Raw genomic sequence first — 22265 nt, forward strand, 5'->3', positions numbered from 1 at the left:
GTGCTGCCCAGCGTGAGCCCCGCCCCCCTGCCCCGCCCGCTCCCAGGGCGTAAGGAGGTGCTGCCCAGCGTGAGCCCCGCCCCCCTGCCCCGCCCGCTCCCAGGGCGTAAGGAGGTGCTGCCCAGCGTGAGCCCCGCCCCCCTGCCCCGACCGCTCCCAGGGCGTAAGGAGGTGCTGCCCAGCGTGAGCCCCGCCCCCCGCCCCGCCCGCTCCCAGGGCGTAAGGAGGTGCTGCCCAGCGTGAGCCCCGCCCCCCTGCCCCGCCCGCTCCCAGGGCGTAAGGAGGTGCTGCCCAGCGTGAGCCCCGCCCCCCTGCCCCGCCCGCTCCCAGGGCGTAAGGAGGTGCTGCCCAGCGTGAGCCCCGCCCCCCTGCCTCGCCCGCTCCCAGGGCGTAAGGAGGTGCTGCCCAGCGTGAGCCCCGCCCCCCTCCCCGCCCGCTCCCAGGGCGTAAGGAGGTGCTGCCCAGCGTGAGCCCCGCCCCCCTGCCCCGCCCGCTCCCAGGGCGTAAGGAGGTGCTGCCCAGCGTGAGCCCCGCCCCCCTGCCCCGCCCGCTCCCAGGGCGTAAGGAGGTGCTGCCCAGCGTGAGCCCCGCCCCCCGCCCCGCCCGCTCCCAGGGCGTAAGGAGGTGCTGCCCAGCGTGAGCCCCGCCCCCCGCCCCGCCCGCTCCCAGGGCGTAAGGAGGTGCTGCCCAGCGTGAGCCCCGCCCCCCGCCCCGCCCGCTCCCAGGGCGTAAGGAGGTGCTGCCCAGCGTGAGCCCCGCCCCCCGCCCCGCCCGCTGTGCCTTTGAAGGCGGTGTGCTGATGCGAACAGTAAACCTGGGCGCTTCCTCCCGTCGTAAAGACTTGGAAAGACGCGATGTTTTTGTTACCTTTACATATGATTGTGGATTAAAAAAGTGCCCTCAAGAGAGAGGTCACAAGATCCCAGCCATGTAGCAAGCATAGGAAGCAACCGGCCTGCCTTAGGACAGTCAGCGTGTTTCAACAGGAATGAGTGTTTTCAAGAGGAATGTCTTGCTAGTTATAGGGTTCAGGCATATCCTTTTCTCAGCAAGAAAAAATGAAAGGCAATTCTAATCTCTAGGAAAAGCAAACAGCAAGGAAGTCATGGTCCAAATATGAAGCAAACCTGGAAGTGGTTTGAGTCCTGGAAGTGCGGGGGGAGGTGCTCTCTTTGGGCGTGACTGCCTCTGGTGTGTTTAATTCTGTTGCCGCGTGGTGTATTTCCACGTCTCAGTTCTTTTACTGTGTTGCCTTTGTTTTCTGTGGGGCTCCTTCCCCGCGGCAGAAAGGATGGCCTCTGGTCTCAGCCCCTGCGGGAGTCCTGTGAGGGACTCGTGAGTCCTGGGTGCTCTGGCCAGCCTGGGCTGGGTGAGAGGCTGGACAGCATTCCTTTGGGAGAAAGGGTTACTTTCCAGTAGTAAGGGAAGGGGAGCAGACAGAATGACTGACGGTCCACTGCAGGTGATGAAAGCGTACCAAGGCAAGTTTGGAGGTAACACCACGACTGAGAGCAGAACGATAGCAAATGGTCGCCTTAAGAGGGGTGGGGCGGGCACCTGTAAAGGCAGAAGCCCCCATCTGTTGTGGGATTTAAAAAGCACGTGTGTATATTCCTTTAATACAAATTAAAACACACACATACCCGCATACATACCACTAGAGCAGGAGATAGTTACCGCTGTCAACCTTTATTCATTCAGCAAAGATGCACTGAGTCCGCCGCCACTGTGCTGGGCCCTGGGTGTGCGGTGGTCAGTACAGCTGACGTGATTCCTGCCTCTGTGGTGCTCAGTCTAGCGGGGCAGACAATACACAGATATGTCACCACAAGCCTTGCTATCTCCTGAGAAGGAAACAAAAGCACAGTGACAGCCAGCACGGTGGGGGGGGGGGGCAGTAGGGGCAGGTTCTCGTAGGGGCTGCTGAGCTAAGGCCTGAAGGAGAAGGAGCTGGCCCTTCGGAGAGAGTGTTCCTGCCGAGAGGAGTGAGGGCTCGGAGGGGCTGAGGGGGCGGGCAGGGACCTGGGCTCGCGCGGCCTGGGAGCGATGGAGAAGGACACCTCTGCATGGTTGCTTCACGTACCTGTGGTCGCCCTCAGCCCAAGAGTGTGGCCAGAATTTAATTTTGATGATGGTTTACAGCTTCCAGCCACCTTGTTTACTTACCATTGAAATAATTTTCTTTTTGAGGATCTTTTGATTTATGTCCCACCCACTGCGATAAGTCTAAAGTTGAGAAAATAATTAAGCCATGTGAAGGATAAACTGTTTTTAGTATGTGGGCCATTTTAATGTTTGGCCATCGGTTCGTTTGGATCTGACACCAGAAGGGTACCAGTTCACATTGAAGGACGGCTTTCTACCTTCTTTGGATAAGAGCAGTGCATTCTGCGGCCTTAGGCGCATCCAAGTGGATTACCATGGCGTTCCAGTGGATTTCCGTGCTGTTCACTCACCCGTCGCTCTAACTTCCTCTTCCTTTTCTCAGAAATCAGGGGAAATACTTTTATGGTATGTTGCAGTGCTGTCAAGTCCAGCTTCCTGCAGTGTGCAGATGTTCTGTGTCTGCACTAATCCAGTTGCTTCTGGCCACACGTGGCCGATGGGCACTGGAAGTGTGGTGTTGTGACTGAGGAGCTTTTATTCAGTCTAATTTTGGTTAAATTTGAACAGCCATGCATGGAGTGGAGTATTGAGAAGGCCGCGCTCTGCTCCGGAGCCCGGGCTGGGTATCGGGGCACGTGGGTTTTGCCACTCGTGTCTTTGGGCATTGTTCAGTTGGTCCAGTATTTGTAAATAAGGGGTGTATGGTTGTGTACAAATGTCTATTTCTATCTCCTCGTGTATTTTGATGCCATTTCTTTTAAAGGCACCAGGCAGCAGAATTACTGTGTTGGTTGCTTTTGAGATAAAATAAATCATCTTGTCTTTTATATAAATAAGGTGTCTTTAGCATCTAAAGTTGGTAATTTTTATTTATGCATTGCTTAAACAATGACAATAATTTCACTCCTCCGTTGAAAATCGAGATCTTTGAATTTGCCCATTTCAGGTATTATTTCTTAGGACAGGAGCTAGTCTGAGTACTGGCCTTGACCTCTCATTTTCTGTTGTTGGGGGTGGTGGTGGTGGCGTATGAACCCCAAAGTCCTTTGCCTATTTCACATTCAATCCAGCATAAACAGAAGAGCCAAGAAAGTTACCTAGTCTCCATTTTATAGGTTCTGGGTAGCTAACACCTCGTCCTCTCCTCTGAGACAGGCCAGATAGAAGCAGAAGGTGGAGCCATGACAGGAGGCTGACAGTGTCCATTGCTTTGTTGCAGGCAGGGCTGGGTTGAGTCCTCTGGCCTGTGGCCACAGTAAGGCTTCCTAACTGCTCACCGTGTTTTCCAGTCCCCCCCGCACCTCCGCCAGCCCCCACCGTGTGCCCTCCCCGCTGCCATCCAGTGCTCACCCAGCCGAGGGCAGCAGTGGGCGGTGGAGCCATTCCTGACCCTCTCCCTTCCTTCCTCACAGGCAGAGCTCTCTTCCCAGTGTTTTATGTGTGGGTCAAAGTAGGATTACTAGAAGGAAGAGAAAATGGTCTTCCTGCAGTGATAAAATGGGCACTGATTCAGATTCGTGCTTGGGCCAGGATGGGGCTGCTGACGGTGTTCTCTTAGGGGTGTGTGGTACCCTTTACATGATTATCTCCATCAACCCTTAGAACAACTCTATGAGATAGTTCCCCATTTCTACTGATGAGAGAATTCAGGTTCTGAACGGTCATATGATAAAACCAAGAGCGAAAACCCGAGAATTTTTTCTTGCCCATTATGTCGTGCTGCTTCTTGGGTTGGTGATGGTAAGTGTAGCAGCTAATGTTTGCAGAGCACTTGCTGTGGGCCCGGCACACACCGTGATATCCATGTTCTAGCTGACGTAACTGAGTCACGGGGCTTGTAATGCGTGAGCTCGCAGGTGGTGGGATGGTGCGGGGAGGTGTCTAGAGCCTGGGCCAGTCCTCGTACGTCGCACACCATCAGCAGTGCCGGTTCCCCTGCGAGAGTCTAGCCCCAGGCCAGCACCAGTGTCCGTCCAATTCCTCCGTCTGACATCTCGTCTCCCATCCTGGTTCCCATCCCCTCTTGCGTTTGCTCTTCCCATGATCAGTTCTTCCAGTTTGTGTCTTGAGCGTCTCCTTCGTTCACTCACGCTCTCTTTGCTGCACACTCCACGCGGCAAGACATAAAAGTATGTCTTTCCTTCTCGCCTAGAGCTGCGCTGCTGATCCAGCCTACGAGTCGGAACAAACCCTTTCTTTGCTCTGCGGCTTCCTGAATTGTCCTCCTCTTCTTGTTTACTACACAGTTTTTCAAAAGAAATGTTTCAGGAGTTTATTGTTGTTGCTTCTAGCGCTCTGCTTTCCCTCTTTATCTCCATCCTCAGCGGTTTGCCTCTTGATCTCATTACCAGAAATGCCTCTGCAAAGGCCACCTGTGGGCTTTCCCAGGTCCTCATCTTCCCGGACCCTGCAGCCCAGTTCCATGGACAGACTTCAGCTCGCTGAAACTCCCTCGTCCCTCGACTTCTCCTTCAGTCTTCTCTTTCCAACCTCTTAATTGCATGTGTTCTTGTGCATTGTCAATCACCCCAAAGAGGAGGAGATGTGCGCCTACTTGGCGTCCCTTACTTACTCTCCAGCAGGAAGGAGACACCTTCTTCAGTAGGCGTGAGAGCTTCCCCTACAGGCCTGTCCCAAGTCCAACTTGAGCTGAGGTTTCTGTGGTTAATTCCACACTTGTAACTGAAAGGTTGTACCTTTTGACCACTTTCACCCATTCCCCCACCACCACCTCTGGCAACTGTCAGTCTGATCTCTGTATCTATGAGTTTGGTTTTTTTAGATTCCACATATAAGTGAGATCAAACAGTATTCATCTTTCTCTGACTTATTTCACTTAGCACAATGCCCTCAAGGTCCATCCATGCTGTTGCAAATGACAGGATTTTCTTCTTTTTTTATGGCTAAATAATATTCCTGTGTGTGTGTGTGTGTGTGTGTGTGTGTGTGTGTGTGTGTCACACGTTCTTTATCCACTCATGCTTCATTAGGCACTTGGTTTGTTTCCGTGTCTTGGCTCCTGTGATTAATGCTGCAGTGAACATGGGAGTGCAGGTATCTTTTTTTTTCTTCTTTTTAAGGAACACTTATTTATTTATTTTTGGCTGCGTTGGGTCTTCGTTGCTGCACGCGGGCTTTCTCTAGTTGTGGTGAGCGGGGGCTACTCTTTGTTGCAGTGCGCGGACTTCTCATTGCAGTGGCTTTTCTTGTGGAGCACGGGCTTCAGTAGTTGTGGCACACGGGCTCAGTAGTTGTGGCTCACGGGCTCTAGAGCATAGGCTCAGTAGTTGTGGTGCACCGGCTTAGTTGTTCCTCAGCATGTGGGATCTTCCCGGACCAGGGATCGAACTGGTGTCCCCTGTGTTGGCAGGCAGATCTTAACCACTGCGCCACCAGAGAAGTCCCGCAGGTATCTTTTTGAGTTAGTGATTTTGTTTCTTTCAGGTATATACCCATAAGTGGGATTGCTGGATCATATGGTAGTTGTATTTTTTTTTTAATAGATCTTTATTGGAGTATAATTGCTTCACAATACCATGTTAGTTTCTGTTGCACAACAAAGCAAATCAGCCATATCCATACACATGTCCCCATATCCCCTCCCTCGAGCCTCCCTCCCATCCTCCCTATCCCAACCCTCTGGGTCATCGCAAAGCACCGAAATGATCTCCCTGTGCTATGCTGCTGCTCCCCACCAGCCAACTATGTTACATTCGGTAGTGTATGTATGTCGATGCTACTCTCACTTCGCCCCAGCTTCACCTGCTACCCCATGTCATCAAGTCCATTCTCTATGTCTGCCTCTTCATTCCAGCCCTGCAACTAGGTTCATCAGTACCATTTTTTTTTCTTAGATTCCATACATATGTGTTAGCATACGGTATTTGTTTTTCTCTTTCTGACTTACTTTACTCTTCATGACAGACTCTAGGTCTATCCACATCACTACAGATAACTCAATTTCATTTCTTTTTATGACTGAGTAATATTCCATTGTAAATATAGGTACCACATCTTCTTTATCTATTCATCTGTCAGTGGACACTTAGGTTGCTTCCATGTCCTGGCTATTGTCAATAGTGCTGCAGTGAACATTGTGGTGCATGTCACTTTTTGAATTATGGTTTTCCCAGGGTATATGCCCAGTGGTGGGAATGCTGGGTCATATGGTAGTTCTATTTTTAGTTTTTTAAGGAATCTCCATACTGCTTTCCATAGTGGTTGTATCAATTTACATTCCCACCAACAGTGTAGGAGGGTTCCCTTTTCACCACACCCTGTCCAGCATTTATTGTTTCTAGTTTTTTTGATAATGGCCGTTCTGACCGGCGTGAGGTGATACCTCATTGTAGTTTTGATTTGCACTTCTCTAATAATTAGTGATGTTGAGCATCTTTTCATGTGCCTCTTGGCCATCTGTATGTCTTCCTTGGTGAAATGTCTATTTAGGTCTTCCACCTGTTTTTTAACTGGATTGTTTTTTTGATATTGAGCTCCATGAGCTGTTTGTATATTTTGGAGATTAATCCCTTGTCTGTTGTTTCATTTGCAAATATTTTCTCCCATTCTGAGGGTTGTCTTTTTGTCTTGTTTATGGTTTCCTTTGCTGTGCAAAAGCTTTTAAGTTTAATTAAGTCCCATTTGTTTATTTTTGTTTTTATTTCTGTTACTCTAGAAGGTGGGTCAAAAAAGATCTTGCTGTGATTTATGTCAAAGAGTGTTTTCCTCTAAAAGTTTTATAGTGTCTGGTCTTACATTTAAGTCTTTAATCCATTTGGAGTTTATTTTTGTGTATGATGTTAGGGAGTGTTCTAATTTCATTCTTTTACATGTAGCTGTCCAGTTTTCCCAGCACCACTTATTGAAGATGCTGTCTTTTCTCCATTGTATGTTCTTGCCTCCTTTGTCATAAATTAGATGCCCATATATATGTGGGTTTATCTCTGGGCATTCTGTCCTGTACCATTGATCTGTATGTCTGTTTTTGTGCCAGTACCATACTGTCTTGATTACTGTAGCTTTGTGGTACAGTTTGAAGTCAGGGAGTCTGAGTCCTCCAACTCTGTTTTTCTTTCTCAAGACTGCTTTGGCTATTTGGGGTCTTTTGTGTTTCCATACGAATTGTAAGATTTTTTGTTCTAATTCTGTAGTTTGGTCGTTTGATAGGGATTGCATCAGTGTTTTATAGTTTTCTGAGTACAAGCCTTTCGCCTCCTTAGGCAGGTTTATTCCTAGGTATTTTATTCTTTTTGTTGCAATGGTAAATGGGAGTGTTTCCTTAATTTCTGTTTCTGATTTTTCATTGTTGGTGTATAGGAATGCCAGAGATTTCTGCGCATTAATTTTGTATCCTGAAACCTTACCAAATTCATTGATTAGTTCTAGTAGTTTTCTGGTGGCATCTTTAGCATTTTCTATGTGTAGTATCATGTCATCGGCAAATAGTTTTACTTCTTCTTTTCCAATTTGTATTCCTTTTATTTCTTTTTCTTCTCTGATTGCTGTGGCTAGGACTTCCAAAACTATGTTGAATAAGAGTGGCAAGAGTCTTGTTCCTGATCTTAGAGGAAATGCTTTCCGTTTTTCACCATTGAGTATGATGCTTGCTATGGGTTTGTCGTATATGGCCTTTATTATGTTGAGGTAGGTTCCCTCTATGCCCATTTTCTGGAGAGTTGTTATCATAAATGGATGTTGAATTTTGTCAAAAGCTATTTCTGCATCTATTGAGATGATCATATGCGTTTTATTCCTTAATTTGTTAATATGGTGTATCACATTGATTGATTTGCGTGTATTGGAAAATCCTTGCATCCCTGGGATAAATCCCACTTGATCATGGTGTATGATACTTTTAATGTGCTGTTGGATTCTGTTTGCTAGTATTTTGTTGAGGATTTTTGCATCTATGTTCATCAGTGATATTGGTCTATAATTTTCTTTTTTTGTGATATCTTTTGGTATCAGGGTGATGGTGGCTTCGTAGAATGAATTTGGGAGTGTTTCTCCCTCTGCAGTTTTTTGGAAGAGTTTGAGAAGGATTCGTGTTAGGTCTCCTCTGAATGTTTGATAGAATTCGCCTGTGAAGCCATCTGGTCCCGGGCCTGCCTCTCCTGTTCTCCCCTCGGCTTCCTTCCTATGCCCCCAAGGACCCACGTGACCTGGAGGGGGCTTTGGGGGGCAGGAGACTGGCCTGGGAGCTCAGCAGGCTCCCCCGGCCCCAGTTGGGAGGGCAATCGCCCACTGCTCCTTTCCTGCTCCTCCCGGAGGGCCCCTCCCGCCTGCCACTCCTGATCTCCCTGGCCTCCCTCCTATGCCCCCAGGATCCATGCGGCCTGGATGGGGCTTTGGGGGCTGGGGGAGCGGCTTGGAAGCTTAGCAGGCTCCCTGGCCCGAGTGGACCAGGCGTGCGCCCTCCACTCTTCTCCGGCTCTTCCTGGAGAGTCCCTCCCACCCGCCTCTCCTGATCTCCCCAGCCTCAGGGGTGCCGATCTTGTCTGGTCTCCACTTCTCCTCCCCCCTTGGTCCCCCTACATCCTACTGGTTTACTCTGGGGTTCCTCCTGTCTCCTTGGGGGTCGGAGTCCCCCACCAGCGGCCGGCAAGCGCCCTAGTTGTGGTGAGAGGCTGACTCCGCGTCTTCCCACAGTTCCACCTTGACTCCTCCTCTGGTAGTTCTATTTTTAATTTTTTAAGGAACGTCTGTACTGTTTTCCACGGTGTCTGCACCAATTTACATTCCTATCATAGTGCACAAGGGTTCCCTTTTTTTCCCGCAGCCTCACCAATACTTGTTATTTCTTGTCTTTTTGATGATAGCCATTTTAACAGGTGTGAAGTGATATGTCATTGTGGTCTTGACCTGCAGTGTCCTGATGATTAAGGATGTTGAGCACCTTTTCATGTACCTCTTGGCCATGTGAATATCTTCTTTGGAAAAATGTCTATTAGGATCCTTTGCCCACTTTTTAAAATTTTTTTGAAGACTTTTTTCTTCCTGTGGACCATGGGTTTTTTTTTTGTTTGTTTGTTTTGGCAGATATAGTGCTCACTTATTCTCTCCATGTTTAAAAAAGAATTTCAAAATAACAAAATAATTTTATACACCATACAGTTCAGGGTAGGGTTGGGCTCAGGGGACCATTTCGTTGTTCACAGTGTGGGCAGAAGCCTCTGTGTCCAGACATTTTTTGAGCTAGTTTAGCTTTCAGCTCTGAGTCCTGGTCCCAGTCTTGAAACCACAGAAAGTTAGGGGCTGGAATTTTCTCAGCCACAGGGATGAGGTTCTCGTTCAGATGGGAGGAGAGAGCTTCCTGCACGGGATCAATAAAACCTCTGATGCAGAAACATGAGAAAGCAAGGGCAGAGGGCACCGGGGCTGAACCAGAGGGGCCTGTCGTGGCGCGGGGGAGGAGCCCTCTCCCGATCCAGCATTTCCCTGTGCTCACCCCTGTGTCTTCACTCAGTAGAAGGGGCTGCCTGAGAGCAGGAGCAGCCAGTATATTTGATGGAGGAACTTTCTCCTAGTAGCTTCCAGAACCTGAAGACAGGGCCCAGTACGAACTTTGACTGGATTCATGAGATCCCAGGATGCCTGGGAGCTACAAGCCCTTGATTACTGAGATGACCCTGCCAATGGGCCCAGCTCCTGGAAGGCACGGTCCGGTAGTTTTGCAAGGACAGCCCTTGACTAGGGCAGATGGACCCGCACAATCACACTGGAGTGGGACAGATAGACTCCATACTGCTCAGACCAGAAATCAATGTCCCGGACCAAGTGTTCAAAAGACACAAAGCGTACAACCTTCTTACGGTTGGAGAACACATGGCTAGCCTCAAAGGAGAAACTCTTTCTACACTGCTGGATGGGAGAAGACCAAGGAAAGGAATGATGCAGGACGGCCTGGTTGGCATCTAGAGGCTGGACAGTTAGCGCATATAAACTGTCAGTGTACTGTTGGTCTGTCCACCAGTCAGAGGCAGAGACGAAAATCTCAGGTTTTCCAGTGTCCAGGAGTTCCGGCCACAGACCCTCCTCCTCCAGATCTGACACCTGCTTCTTTTGACACCACAGGAAGCTGGTCTGTATACAGGCCCTGGGAGTGACCTCCCAGTTTTCCTCTGCCCCCCAGGCATCTCCTCCAGTCGGCACCGTCCATTTCAGGAAGGCTTCGCCACTGGGGTTCGGAAGGAGGTTGCGTCCTATGGGTGTGCTCTCGCAGAAGCGGCCCAGGACACAGGGCCTGGGGTCGTTGGCGGGGGCAGGTAGGTGTGGAGGATGGGTGACAGGGTGGCGTGGCCTCGGGCCAGGATTCTCAGCCACAGGGCCTGGCAGTCCACCAGGTCGTGCCAGTGCCGGCACCCCTGGCGGCAGCGCCCGAGCAGAGTGTGTTGGGGCACGTGGCTCAGCACCATCACAAGCAGCTCCGATGACAGTTGGCCCAGACCCAGCGCCTCCTTGGGTTCGGGGTCCTGAGCGGGGACCCCGGCGGGCAGGCCCCTGGCGGCTGAGGTGTACATGGTCTCCTCTCCAGGCCCGGCTGCCACTGCTTCTAGGGGGAGAGACACAGTGAACAGGAGGCACAGTAAGCAGATTATGTACTGTTGGGAAATTACTAAAAATAAAATCCCGAGCTTCTCGAGAGGGCGGAGTCAAGATGGTGGTGCGAGAAGACGCGGAGTTTGCGTCTCCCTACAACGTCTCCCCACAACTAGGGCACCTGCTGGATGCTGGTGGGGGACCTCAAGGCCCAAAGAGATGGGAGGAACCCCCAAGCGAACCGGTAGGACGTGGGGGCACTGAAGGGGGAAGAGAAGTGGAGGCCGGACAGGACCGGTACCCCTGAGGGGTGGCTGAGAGGGGCGAGGGGTTCCCACACCTGGAGGGACCCTTGGGGGCTCGGATCGGGGGGTGGGGGGAGCGCGCCCATCGTTTCCCCCGCCCAGTTGGCCGGGGAAGTCTGCCCAGCTCTTGGGCGGCGTCCTACGCCCTCAGAGTTCCCATCCCGTCCGGGCTGCGCTGGCCTTGGGGGCGTAGGAAGGAGGAAGGCGGGAGGGCACTCCAGAACCTGAGGAGCAGCAGAAGGAGTGGAGGGCGTTTGCCCCGCCCACTCGGGCCCCGAGAGCCTGCTGGGCTCCCAGGCCTGGTCCCCTGCCCTGCAAGCTCCCCCGTCCCCCCGCCCCACCACACTGGTCCTCTGGGGACCATTTTTAAAGTCTCTATTGAATTTGTTGCAGTATTGCTTCTGTTTTATGTTTTGGTTTTTTGGCCATGAAGCATATGGGATCTTAGCTCCCTGACCAGGGATTGAACCCACACCCCCTGCATTGGAAGGCGAAGTCTTAACCACTGGACCGCCAGGGAAATCCCACTTTGCCCACTTTTTAATTGGATTTATTTTTGTTATTAATTTATGTGTTCCTTATATATTTTGGAAATTAACCCCTTATCAGATGTATGGGTTGCAAAGTTTTGTCCCATTCTGTAGGTTGCCTTTTCATTTTGTTGATGGTTTCCTTTGCTCTGCAGAAGCTTTTTAGTTTCATGTAATCCCACTTATTTTTTTTTGTTTTTGTTGCCTTTGCTTTTGGTGTCATATCCAAAAAATTATTACCAAGACCAGTGTCAGGGAGCTTAATACCTATGTTTTCTTCTTTATGGCTTCAGGTCCTACATTCAAGTTCTTAATCCATTTAGAGTTAATTTTTGTGAGTGGTGTAGTGAGCTGGGGGTCTAGTTTCATCCTTTTGCTTGTGAAGACCCAGTTTTCCCGGTACCATTTGTTGAAGGGACCGTCTTTCATCCACTGAGTGTTGTTGGTCTCTCTGCTCTCCCCTCCCGCCCTCTGTCTCCCTCCCTCCTCCTCCCCATCCATGGGACCGCCTCCTTCGTGACCTGCCTCGGTTATTGCTGCAGAGATGACTCTGGTAACTGCCTCCTTAGGTCCTGTCACTCCACCGTCATGGCTGCCTTGGTCTCTCGTTTCCATCCTCCCTCTAGACACGTGCTTACTGTCGTGCCAGCACCTCAGACTTACACTTAAGGCCGGACTTGTCACCTGGCACAGCTGCTCTGCTCCAACTTCCTCTTCTTGTTGACTTGTTCGGCATTTGTCATTAGAGACGCTCAGACCCCAGCGTCATTGTCGCCCCCCGGTGGGCCCCTAACTTCCTGTCCTGTCCCGCCAGCGGCTTCCTCCTGCTGGGCTGTCGGGACGCTGCCCTCCAAGGCTGGGCACTTCCCTGGCGTCCTTCCGGCAGCAGCAGCCACTTGCTGGTCGTTGGCTCTGTCCAGCGCTGTACTGAGCCTTTCACTTGGGCTTTATGATTTGATCCTTACTGCAGCCCTGTGAGCTGCTGGTGCTCTGAATTCCATTTTACAAGCGAGGAAACTAAGGCCACAGGGGACGTACGGCCAGGGTCACCGAGCGGGCATGGCAGAGCCACAGTCTGATTTCAAAGCCCACCTCGACACTCCGTCACCTGGATCTCAGCTCTGACCATGGTTTCCTGCTCCCTGTTCAGTAAAACCCCACATCCGTGGTCTGCCATTCCCCGCGTGCCTTGGTCTGGCTCCAGGGTTCCTTTGGGACAGCGCCTGGCTCTTCCCTTGTGTCCATGACCCACAGGGAGCCCACACAGTGACGGAGGCACTAGAGGGAGCAGGCCAGGGCTGGGTGGGCCTGAGGTGGGCGATGCTGACATGGCAGCAACCGGAGAGAACCCAGCCAGTGCGGCCAGAGAGGAGGCGAGCACTGGAAAGCTCCTCGTCGGATGTTTCTGTTTGGCGAGCTTTTGTCAGCTCTCCCCTTGTCTCAGGGCGTGGGTGTAAGCCGTCATGAGGAGTGAGAAGAAGTCTGTGGTCTGTTTGTTTCTGCCTGTTTTAGGGCCCTTTTGTGTTTGCATGTGTTGAAATTTAGAGCAGAAATAAGCTTTTGACTCGCCAGCAGTGATGCCAGGAGTCCTCAGCTGGGGGGACAGGGAGCCCCTGGCCACCTCCTGTCATGTCCAGTCCTGCTGCGTCCCAGGCTGCACTTCACGGCATGCACGTGTCCCCGTGTCCCTGGGGTGAGGGCCAGTCTGGGTGCATCCAGGGCGGGGTGGAGAGACAGGCATGTGGAGCTGGCTTCGTGTCGTTCCAGAGGTGGGATAGAATGAAGTCGTGAATTCAGCCTCTCCTAGGGGAGAGTTTTCCTGGCCCTAAGGAGGATGCTATGGGAAACCGGGGCAGAGCCTGTCTGGGTCTGCTGCTGACGTGCGGGTCTGAGTGTGGGCGCCTGCCTGCACGGCCACCTTACCCCGGGTGGTCACCCCGTGTTGGGTGCAGAGGCCACCTGGCCCTCGGCTCTCAGGGACCTGCCGTTCCCACCTGCACGGCTGTGGCTTGGGCTGTCCTGGGTGCCGTGACCTGATGGGCTGCATGGTGGCTGCTGCCTTCTCGGTGGAGCTGTGTCCACGGTCAGCACCACTGAGACTCCCAGCTCGGAGCCCCTGGAGAGCTGGTCACTCAGTGGGGAGGACGGGACAGTGGGGGCGCCGGCTTCCTTGGCTGCTCCATTGAGGAAGCAGAATGTCAGGCTGGAATTTTCTAAGTGCCAAAGGCTGTGAACGTGTCAATGTAGCAAAGAGCCCTGTGTGTATCTTTTTTGTGTAAAAGCTTCACGTGGTTGCGAAGCGTTGGACCGTGATGTTTCCCCATAATCGGTTTTATTTTTGGCTTGTTTCTAGGGACATTCCGGAGAATCACCGCAGCTGCCTCGAGACTCTTGACGGACGGCGCGGACGGCAGCTTCTATGGCCTGGAGAGCTTGAACGCGTGGGTGCGCTCCATGGTCCCCACCCACCCGGCCCTCGTGCTGCTCTGGTGTCAGATCCTCCTGCTGGTCAGCCACACCGACTACCGCTGGTGGGCAGAGGTGCAGCAGACCCCCCGGTACGTGCGCTCTGCTCCCCGGGAGGCCAGCCTGGGCTCGTGTGCCGGGGCTCGGAGCAGCTTGAGCTCTGGCTCCCTTTTCACAAGGCTTTGTAAAGAATCCACCGCATGTTAATCTTTCTTTCATGGACACTCTATTGTAGGGAAAACGTGGTCCGACTACAGGCATTCAGAATAGCCACTGCTTTTCACATGTGATTTCTTTGACAAGTTCTTTGACACTGTTCCATTTTACGGGCCGTTTTTGTCATGCTGTGTCCCTCCTGCTGGGTTCTCATCCTTAAATTGGTTCCAGAGCCAGACATGTTGCGATGGCTTAACTTCATTATAAGTTAAATGTGGTTCCGGTTATTTTTAGATAATGAAGAAATTATTTAGCAGCCTTTCAAAACTACTTGGAAATACCTTATTTTTTTTATCATTCAAGAAGACTTGTTAAGTATCTGATTGTGGGTGGCCCTGTTTTGGAAAAAGTTGTCAGGTCTGAGCCTCTGTTTCTAGGCACCCTCTTGCTCAGCCATTTGTACATATGTGGAAAGAAAAGATTTGATTTCCACCCCCCCACCCGCCCCGCAGCTGAGTCCTCAGTGCAGTGTTTCTGGAAGACTCAGGAGCCGATGGCGAGGAGAGAAAGCTATGGAAATAGGAGACTGCAGGGGCTGAAGGGTTGAGGTCAGCTCCTCTCTGCTCAGCATGGAAAGACAGCCAAGTGAGGCCGTGGGTCCCGCGTTGGCTGGTCCAGTGCTTTCGGTGGAAAAGCCAACGTGAGCAGCAGTATTACACCTCTACCCTGTGCTATATGTTGTGGGACATGCAAAGGAAGAATAATCACTGCTTCCTGCCCTCCAAGTGCTTACAGTTAGTTGGGGAGGACAGAGCAGTGAAAACATTCGACATGCTTAGAGAACAGTTTAAGCCTGTCATGATGACTAAAGTATTGTAAGAGTCGGAAACAGAAAATCTGTGTCTTCTACTTCAGAGCTTCTTCACTGTGCGTGTAAATCAACTGGGGAGCTTGTTCAAATCAGGTTCTGATTCAGCAGATGGCTGATGGTGCCTGGGACTCTGCATTTCTGCCAGACTCCTGGGGGTACCAGTGCTCTGATCTATGGAGTACGCTCTGAGCAGTGAGGCCCTGGGTCCTTGAGGATTTTGCCTCAGAGCACCCAGGGGGCTGTTCCAAGGACCAAGCCTGTGCTCCAGCCCACTGTCTGACCGGATGGCTGGGCACCATAGGAATTAGGGTCCTGGGCTCTTGTGTTATTGCAGCCTCCCTGGACACCAAGGGCAGGACTTGAGTTAGCTGATAATACTAACAGATGTTGGGTGGGTGGACAGTAGGTGAGAAGGTATCCACCGCCCAAATGGATCCTCAGCCAGAGTTTCTTAGCTTCTGCCCCACTCTCCTTCTCCTCCTCCTCTTCCTCTGCCTTTGCACATATGGTGGGTGGTGAGGGCAGAGGCCCACCTGGAATGGGTTCAAGAGGAAATGGGAGGGCAGACCCCAGTCTGATGAATGGAGGGCCTTCCACAGAAGAATCATGTGGGCTCTCCAGCAGTGTCAGTCAGTGTCATGGAAGATACAGAACTGTTGGCTTGGATGAAAAGACGTAAGAGTGCATGACAAATAGGTACAGTTTTATGATCCTTGATTACATTCTGGATCTGGGGGATGAAACCACTAGAAAGGACATTATTGGGTCAACAAGCTACATTTGAATGTGAGCTCTACATAACTTGTTGCTTTTGGTTATGAGTAGTACTTAGGGGACACAGTTGCTGAGGTATTTAGGGGTGCAGTCTCTTGACCTGCAGATTACTCTCAAATGGTACAGCCCCCCAAATTGCATGTGTGTACAGTGTGCATGAGTGCCGAGTGTGTGTAGGGTATGTGTGTATGTGTGGAGCACGTGCATGTGTGTGGCGTGCGTGCCTGAGCGCAAAGGTGGTGACTTACTAGTAGTTGAATCTAGGTGAAGAGTATGTCGCTGTTAATTAAATTATTCTTTTTTTATATATAAATTTATTTATTATTATTATTTTGGCTGCATTGGGTGTTTGTTGCTGTGCGCAGCTTTCTCTAGTTGTGGCGAGCGGGGGCTACTCTTCGTTGCGGTGCGCGAGCTTCTCATTGTGGTGGCTTCTCTTGTTGTGGAGCTCGGGCTCTAGGCGTGTGGGCTTCAGTAGTGGTGGCTCGCGGGCTTCAGTGGTTGTGGCTCACAGGCTCTAGAGCGCAGGCTCAGTAGTTGTGGTGCACGGGCTTAGTTGCTCCGCGGCATGTGGGATCTTCCTGGACCAGGGCTCGAACCTGTGTCCCCTGCATTGACAGGCGGATTCTTAACCACTGCGCCAGCAGGGAAGCCCTGAATTATTCTTTGAGCTTTTATATCAGCTTGAAAGTTTTCAAAATAAAAGTTAAGGAAAAAAAATGACGAAAGAGGGACATTTAGAGAGCAGCTCTACACAACGGTTAGGAGGAGTTTCGCTCTGGAGGGAAACAGAGACATGGGAAATGAGGACATGAGAGAGTTTCTAGATGAGAGAACGAATGGCACGGGTGACCCCTTACAGAAGAGAGCGTTATCCTAGAGTTGGCAAGAGCAGATGGGATCTAAGGGACAGACATTGGCTTTATGATATTGATTTATTTTTTGCCAGCTTTTTATAGTTCAACTTACATTTTCCTGATTTCTCTCCATATATTAGCAGATATGGGAAACTCACTGACTCTGGGTTCTCAGCTCAGTCATTATTTCCTCAGGGAAGCCTTCCTGACTTCTCTGTGATTGGTGAAGGCTCACTACCTGCTCTTACCCCAACCTTTGCCTCTTTTTTGTGGCGTGTGTTGAGACTGTAATTTCACATTTATTTGTGTGATAATTTGGTTAATATCTCTCCCTCTAGATCATAATTCCCACAAGGGCCCTCATAGTGTCCCCAGCACTAACATGAGTTAGTGATTTAATTACCCTGATAATAGAAATAATAATAATGTATTGGTAAAGACCTTTTATATATAGATCACTAGCACTTATATAGCATTAAGTGCCAGATGTTGTTCTGTGGGCTTTCCACTATGATAAGTTATTAAAATCTCTCGAAATGCATGTATATTATACACAAGGAAACTTCTTTTCCCAGAGAAGTTAAATAACTTGCCCATTATCACACATTAACAGACATGTGTGCATGCATGACCCCCCAACTCGATTATTTTCACCTTTTATAGCTGAAACTGTCATATAAGTGTGGGTTTATTTCTGGGCTATTTTCTGTTCCATTGATCTGTGTGTCTGGTTTTATGTCAACACCATACTGCTTTGATTACTGTGGCTTTGTAGTGTAGTTTGAAATCAGGGAGCGTGATACCTCCAGTTTTGTTCTTCTTTCTCAAGATTGCTTTTGGCTGTTTGGAGTCTTTTGTGGTTCCATGCAAATTTTAGAATTTTTTGTTCAAGTTCTGTGAAAAATGCCATTGGAATTTGGATGGGGATTGCATTGAATCTGTAGATTGCTTTGTGTGGTATGAACATTTTAACAATATTAATTCTTCTAAGCCATGAGCATGGAATATCTTTCCATTTATTTTTGTCTTCTTTAGCTTCTTTCATCAGTGTCTTTCAGTGTATAGTTCTTTCACCTCCTTGGTTAAATTTATTACTAGGTATTTTATTATTTTGATGCAATTGTAAATGGGATTATTTCCTTAATTTCTCTTTCTGATAGTTTGTTATTTGTGTATAGAAATACAACAGATTTCTGTATATTGATTTTGTATCCTGCAATTTTACTGAATTCATTGATTACTCCTAACAGGTTTTTAGTGGACTCCTTAGGGTTTTCTATGTACAGTATCATGTCATCTGTAAGTAATGAAAATTCTACTTCTTTCTGACTTGAATGCCTTTTATTTCTTTTTCTTGCTTAATTGCTTTGGCTAGAACTTCCAATACTATGTTGAATAAAAGTGGCAAGAGTAGGGATCCTTGTCTTGTTCCTGATCTTAAAGGAAGAGCTTTTAGCCCTTCACCATTGAGTATGATGTTAGCTGTGGGCTTGTCATATACGGCCCTTATTATGTTTAGGTACGTTCTCTCTGTACCCATTTTATTGAGAGTTTTTATCATAAATAGATGTTGACGTTTGTCAGATGCTTCTGCATCCATTGAGATGATCGTATATTTTTTATTCTTCATTTTGTTAACATGATGTATTTTATCGATTGACTTATGGATGCTGAACTATCCTTGCATCCGTGGAATAAATCCTACTTATCATGGTATACGATCCTTTTAATGTACTGTTGAATTCAGTTTGCTAATAACTTGTTGAGGATTTTTGCATCTATGTTCATCAAGGATATTGCCCTGTGATTTTCTTTTTTTGTGGTGTCCTTGTCTGGTTTTGATGATGAGTGTCTCTATTTCCAAAAGATAATAAAAATGAATTACTAGAAGTTTGGAATACAAAGTACAAGTCATTATTTTCTGTCTGCGTACTCAGCAGATATAGAACTGCTCTATCAATTGTTACAGAGGTTCTGTATGCAGCTCAGCGCTGGCTCTCAGATGAGCACGGGCTCCCAGGCCACACTTCCTGGAAGTACCCATGGTTGCCACAGTGGGGTCTGTTTTTGTCTGCTTCTTATTTTGGGGGTTAGATCATCATAGCCTTATGATTTGCTTTCTACCTGTCCTGCCTTTTGGTGGACGGTTCGGGTCCTGCATACGCAGTCATCTTTTATTTGGGAAGTTCGTTTGCTATCAGTAGCTGGCAGTGTCTGTCCTGAGGTCTTGGGGGCTTTGCCCTCCTACAAACTGGGACTAAATTTGGGTTGGCCTTGGACCTTCTTTGTGTCCACTGCTAATATTTGAACTGCAAATTCTCCCCTTCTCTTTCAGAGGCTTTTCCCCCTATAGCTATACTATTGCAAACACAGAATTACACCTTGAATGTAAATCATGTTGGGGCTGGCAGGAGGGCTGACTGAGAAAGGAAAGGTTTTTTGTTTGTTAGTTTTTAATTGACATGTAACTTACAGTACAGTAGAATGTACTCTTTTGTACCCGATATAGTCAGGTCACCACCACCACAATCAAGTTAGACCAGTATCATCGCTTCAGAGAATACCCTCCTGTCCCAGTGCAGCCACCCCCTCCCCCTGCCCCTCCCTCGGTAACCACTGATCCATGTTCTGTCGTGATAGAAGTTTTTAAACAATTCTCTTCTAAATCCTGAGGCGTTAACAGGAAGAGTTGACACGTTTCAGAATATTCTAGTCCTGGTGTCATCTTCGTCTCCACTAAGCCTTAGCAGAGACTTGTAGGTTCTTGGCCACCGAGGCGAGGGGATTGTCTTACCCTCAAGTCAGAGGGCTGTTGGTGAGCATGGCAACTACTGTGTTTTAAGAGTTGTGGCCAGTACTGAGAGTCCCAAAGTTTGTAATTCTCATCTCCTTAGAAAGAAAAAAGACAAGGTGAGAAGAAGTAAAGATGAAATGAAATAACCTTCACTAGTGGGGAATTAATTTTGCAGAAATGCTTTTAAACAGGGTTTCCATAATAGCATAGATGCTGTGGGCATGCTTAGGGTTGTAACTTTTCGTTGGTAATTGAAGAGTAAAGTATGGAAATGCAAAGGTTTTCTTCTGTCACTTGACAGCTTTCGTAGCAAGCTAAAACCAGAAATTTCAAAAGCAATAGTTCTGCCATCAGACACAGCCAGTGAGATAAGAGCGCTGATTGAATGTGCAACTTCGTGGTGGATTTTGCCTTTCAGTCAAGCATTTAAATTTTCTGCCTGTTAGATCCTCTGTTTATTTTAGTTTTCCATATGTGCTTTATCATAGCTCAGAAACAGATCACTAAGAGTAGATCTTACACATCATTCTGATGTGGCAGTATTTAAAGTAACTGTCTGCTTTAGAACTGGGACTAAACGACAGTCATCTTCAGTGTTTTGAAAATAAGCCGGCTGTCATCTCAGAAACACTGTCAGAGCTTCTGTTGCTCCTTCTAGAAGACGCAGTCTGTCCAGCACGAAGTCACTTAGTCCCCAGATGTCTGGAGAGGACGAGGATTCTGATGTGGCTTCCAAACTGGGAATGTGCAATAGAGAAATAGTACGAAGAGGAGCTCTCATTCTCTTCTGCGATTATGTCGTAAGTCTGAAATTGCGAGGAGGGGCGGGTTGGGGGCTGGAAAACACCTCGCGTGGATGATACTTCTACAGACTGGCTTCCACCGTCCGTCACTCCACCAGAATGAAAGACTAAAATTAAAGTTGAATCCTGCTCCCAAGTGTAATTGGAAATCGGGCTTGGCGTCCAGCCCTGGGAGTTTAAGTTTGTCTGTAAAAGATTCAGTGGGCAATCGCTTGCTCTGCACCAATCACAGTGCTGGGCGCCTTTGTTGTTTTGAGGGACGCCATGGAGTAACAATGGTAATAAAAAGAAGTTACAAGTTTGACTGAGTGAGGTTCTGATTTAAACAATTTTTTAATCTGTGGAAAAGGTGTTAGAATGTTAATGGCTGCATTTTTAGATTCCTATTTGAATGACATTCTTTTAAAAAATAACTTTTGTGGAATTTTTGACCATAAAACTAACATCTCTTGTTTAATACAAAAAATTTACAAAAACCAAATAAGTAAACAGAAGAAAATAACATCTGTAATCGTATTACTCAGAGAGAACTCGTTGTTCCACTCTCACTGGGATCTGATACCTTTTCCAGGCTGATAGAAAGTGCTCCTTCCTTTCGTGCAGACATGGTGCCATGAAGGCCGCTGTCACTCAGCAGCGCGTCGGAAGAGGAGTAGACTCCTTCACCTGAGCTGCTTGTTTAGATCTTTTTTGCCATGATAGCAATTTGTTAATATTCATGTTTTGTTTTACATTCTTTTTTTTTTTTGTAAATTTATTTATTTTTGGCTGCTTTGGGTCTTCATTGCTGCGCGTGGGCTTTCTCTAGTTGTGGCGAGCGGGAGCTACTCTTCGTTGTGGTGCGCAGGCTTCTCACCGCGGTGGCTTCTCTTGTTGCGGAGCATGGGCTCTAGGCACGCAGGCTTCAGTAGTTGTGGCACGCGGGCTCAGTAGTTGTGGCTCACGGGCTTAGTTGCTCTGCGGCATATGAGATCTTCCCAGGCCAGGGCTTGAACCTGTGTTCCCTGCATTGGCAGGCGGATTCTTAACCACTGCACCACCAGGGAAACCCCTTGCTTTACATTCTTGATGTTCAAATAGTTTTTCTAACTCGTTCCACTTTTGAGAAATAATTTGATATAGTTATATAATGCTGTTTTCACAGAAAATTAAGAAAAATATTTATTTTATAAGTTAATACTATCAAATTATCCCACAGTAAAAGTATTAAGCATTAACCAGATGCCAAAAAATTTATCTCACTTTATAATTTCTGCCTAGGGTCATGAATTACAGTGAAAAGGCAACATATGTATTGGTTTGGCCAAAAAGTTTGTTCGGCTTTAAGTAAAAATAACATTTTTCGGGCTTCCCTGGTGGCACAGTGGTTGGGAGTCCACCTGCTGATGCAGGGGACGCGCGTTCGTGCCCCGGTCCGGGCGGGTCCCACATGCCGCGGAGCGGCTGGGCCCGTGAGCCATGGCTGCTGGGCCTGTGCGTCCGGAGCCTGTGCTCCGCAACGGGAGAGGCCACAAGAGTGAGAGGCCCGTGTACCGCAAAAGAAAACAAAACAAAACAAAAAAAATAATAACATGTTTCATTTTCACCAAGAACTTTTTTTTTTTTTTAACATTTATTTATTTAGGCTGCACCGGGTCTCAGCTGCGGCATGCAGGATCTTTTAGTTGTGGCACGCGAGCTCTTAGTTGTGGCTTGCGAACTCTTAGTTGCAGCATGTGGGATCTAGTTCCCCGACCAGGGATCGAACCCGGGCCCCCCTGCATTGGGAGCACGGACCACCCCCCACTGGACCACCAGGGAAGTCCCACCAAGAACTTCATTGAACAACGTATTCATTAACTGAACAAACTTTTTGGCCAACCCAAAATTTAAAACTGTATTTTTCTCATTTCCTTATAAATCTTACATGAAATTTCTTCCCTTAAGATCCATTTGATCTATGGGAACCATCCATATTTTGGATTCAGGAAATCTATCAAAACTGACAGTTACAGGAAATTGTTTTTTTCTACTGACCTGTCACAAAGCTGCAGCGAGGGTAACTGGAGAATTCCCGTCAGGAGGC

At 48.6% G+C, this 22265-nt stretch overlaps 1 protein-coding gene and 1 pseudogene across 15 annotated transcripts in view; one reads left to right on the forward strand and one right to left on the reverse strand.

Moving 5' to 3' along the window:
* HTT (huntingtin) overlaps positions 1–22265 on the forward strand; it is a 136763-nt gene that overhangs the window by 88246 nt on the left and 26252 nt on the right. For all 15 annotated transcript variants that reach the window (XR_016393181.1, XR_002642197.3, XR_002642199.3 and 12 more), the window contains 2 exons: positions 13833–14037; positions 20056–20197. Coding sequence is in view for 11 of the 15 variants with exons in the window: in XM_089911416.1 (XP_089767542.1) it covers positions 13833–14037; positions 20056–20197 (347 nt within the window). In the remaining 4 variants the exon portion in view is untranslated. The remainder of the gene's footprint in view (positions 1–13832; positions 14038–20055; positions 20198–22265) is intronic.
* LOC149749082 (F-box only protein 27 pseudogene) lies at positions 9719–12608 on the reverse strand (annotated as a pseudogene).

Source organism: Delphinapterus leucas, chromosome 5 (genome assembly GCF_059928025.1).
Source record: "Delphinapterus leucas isolate spDelLeu-1000000601 "Yukka" chromosome 5, BTC_Dleu_Yukka2, whole genome shotgun sequence".
Classification (NCBI taxonomy): domain Eukaryota; kingdom Metazoa; phylum Chordata; class Mammalia; order Artiodactyla; family Monodontidae; genus Delphinapterus; species Delphinapterus leucas.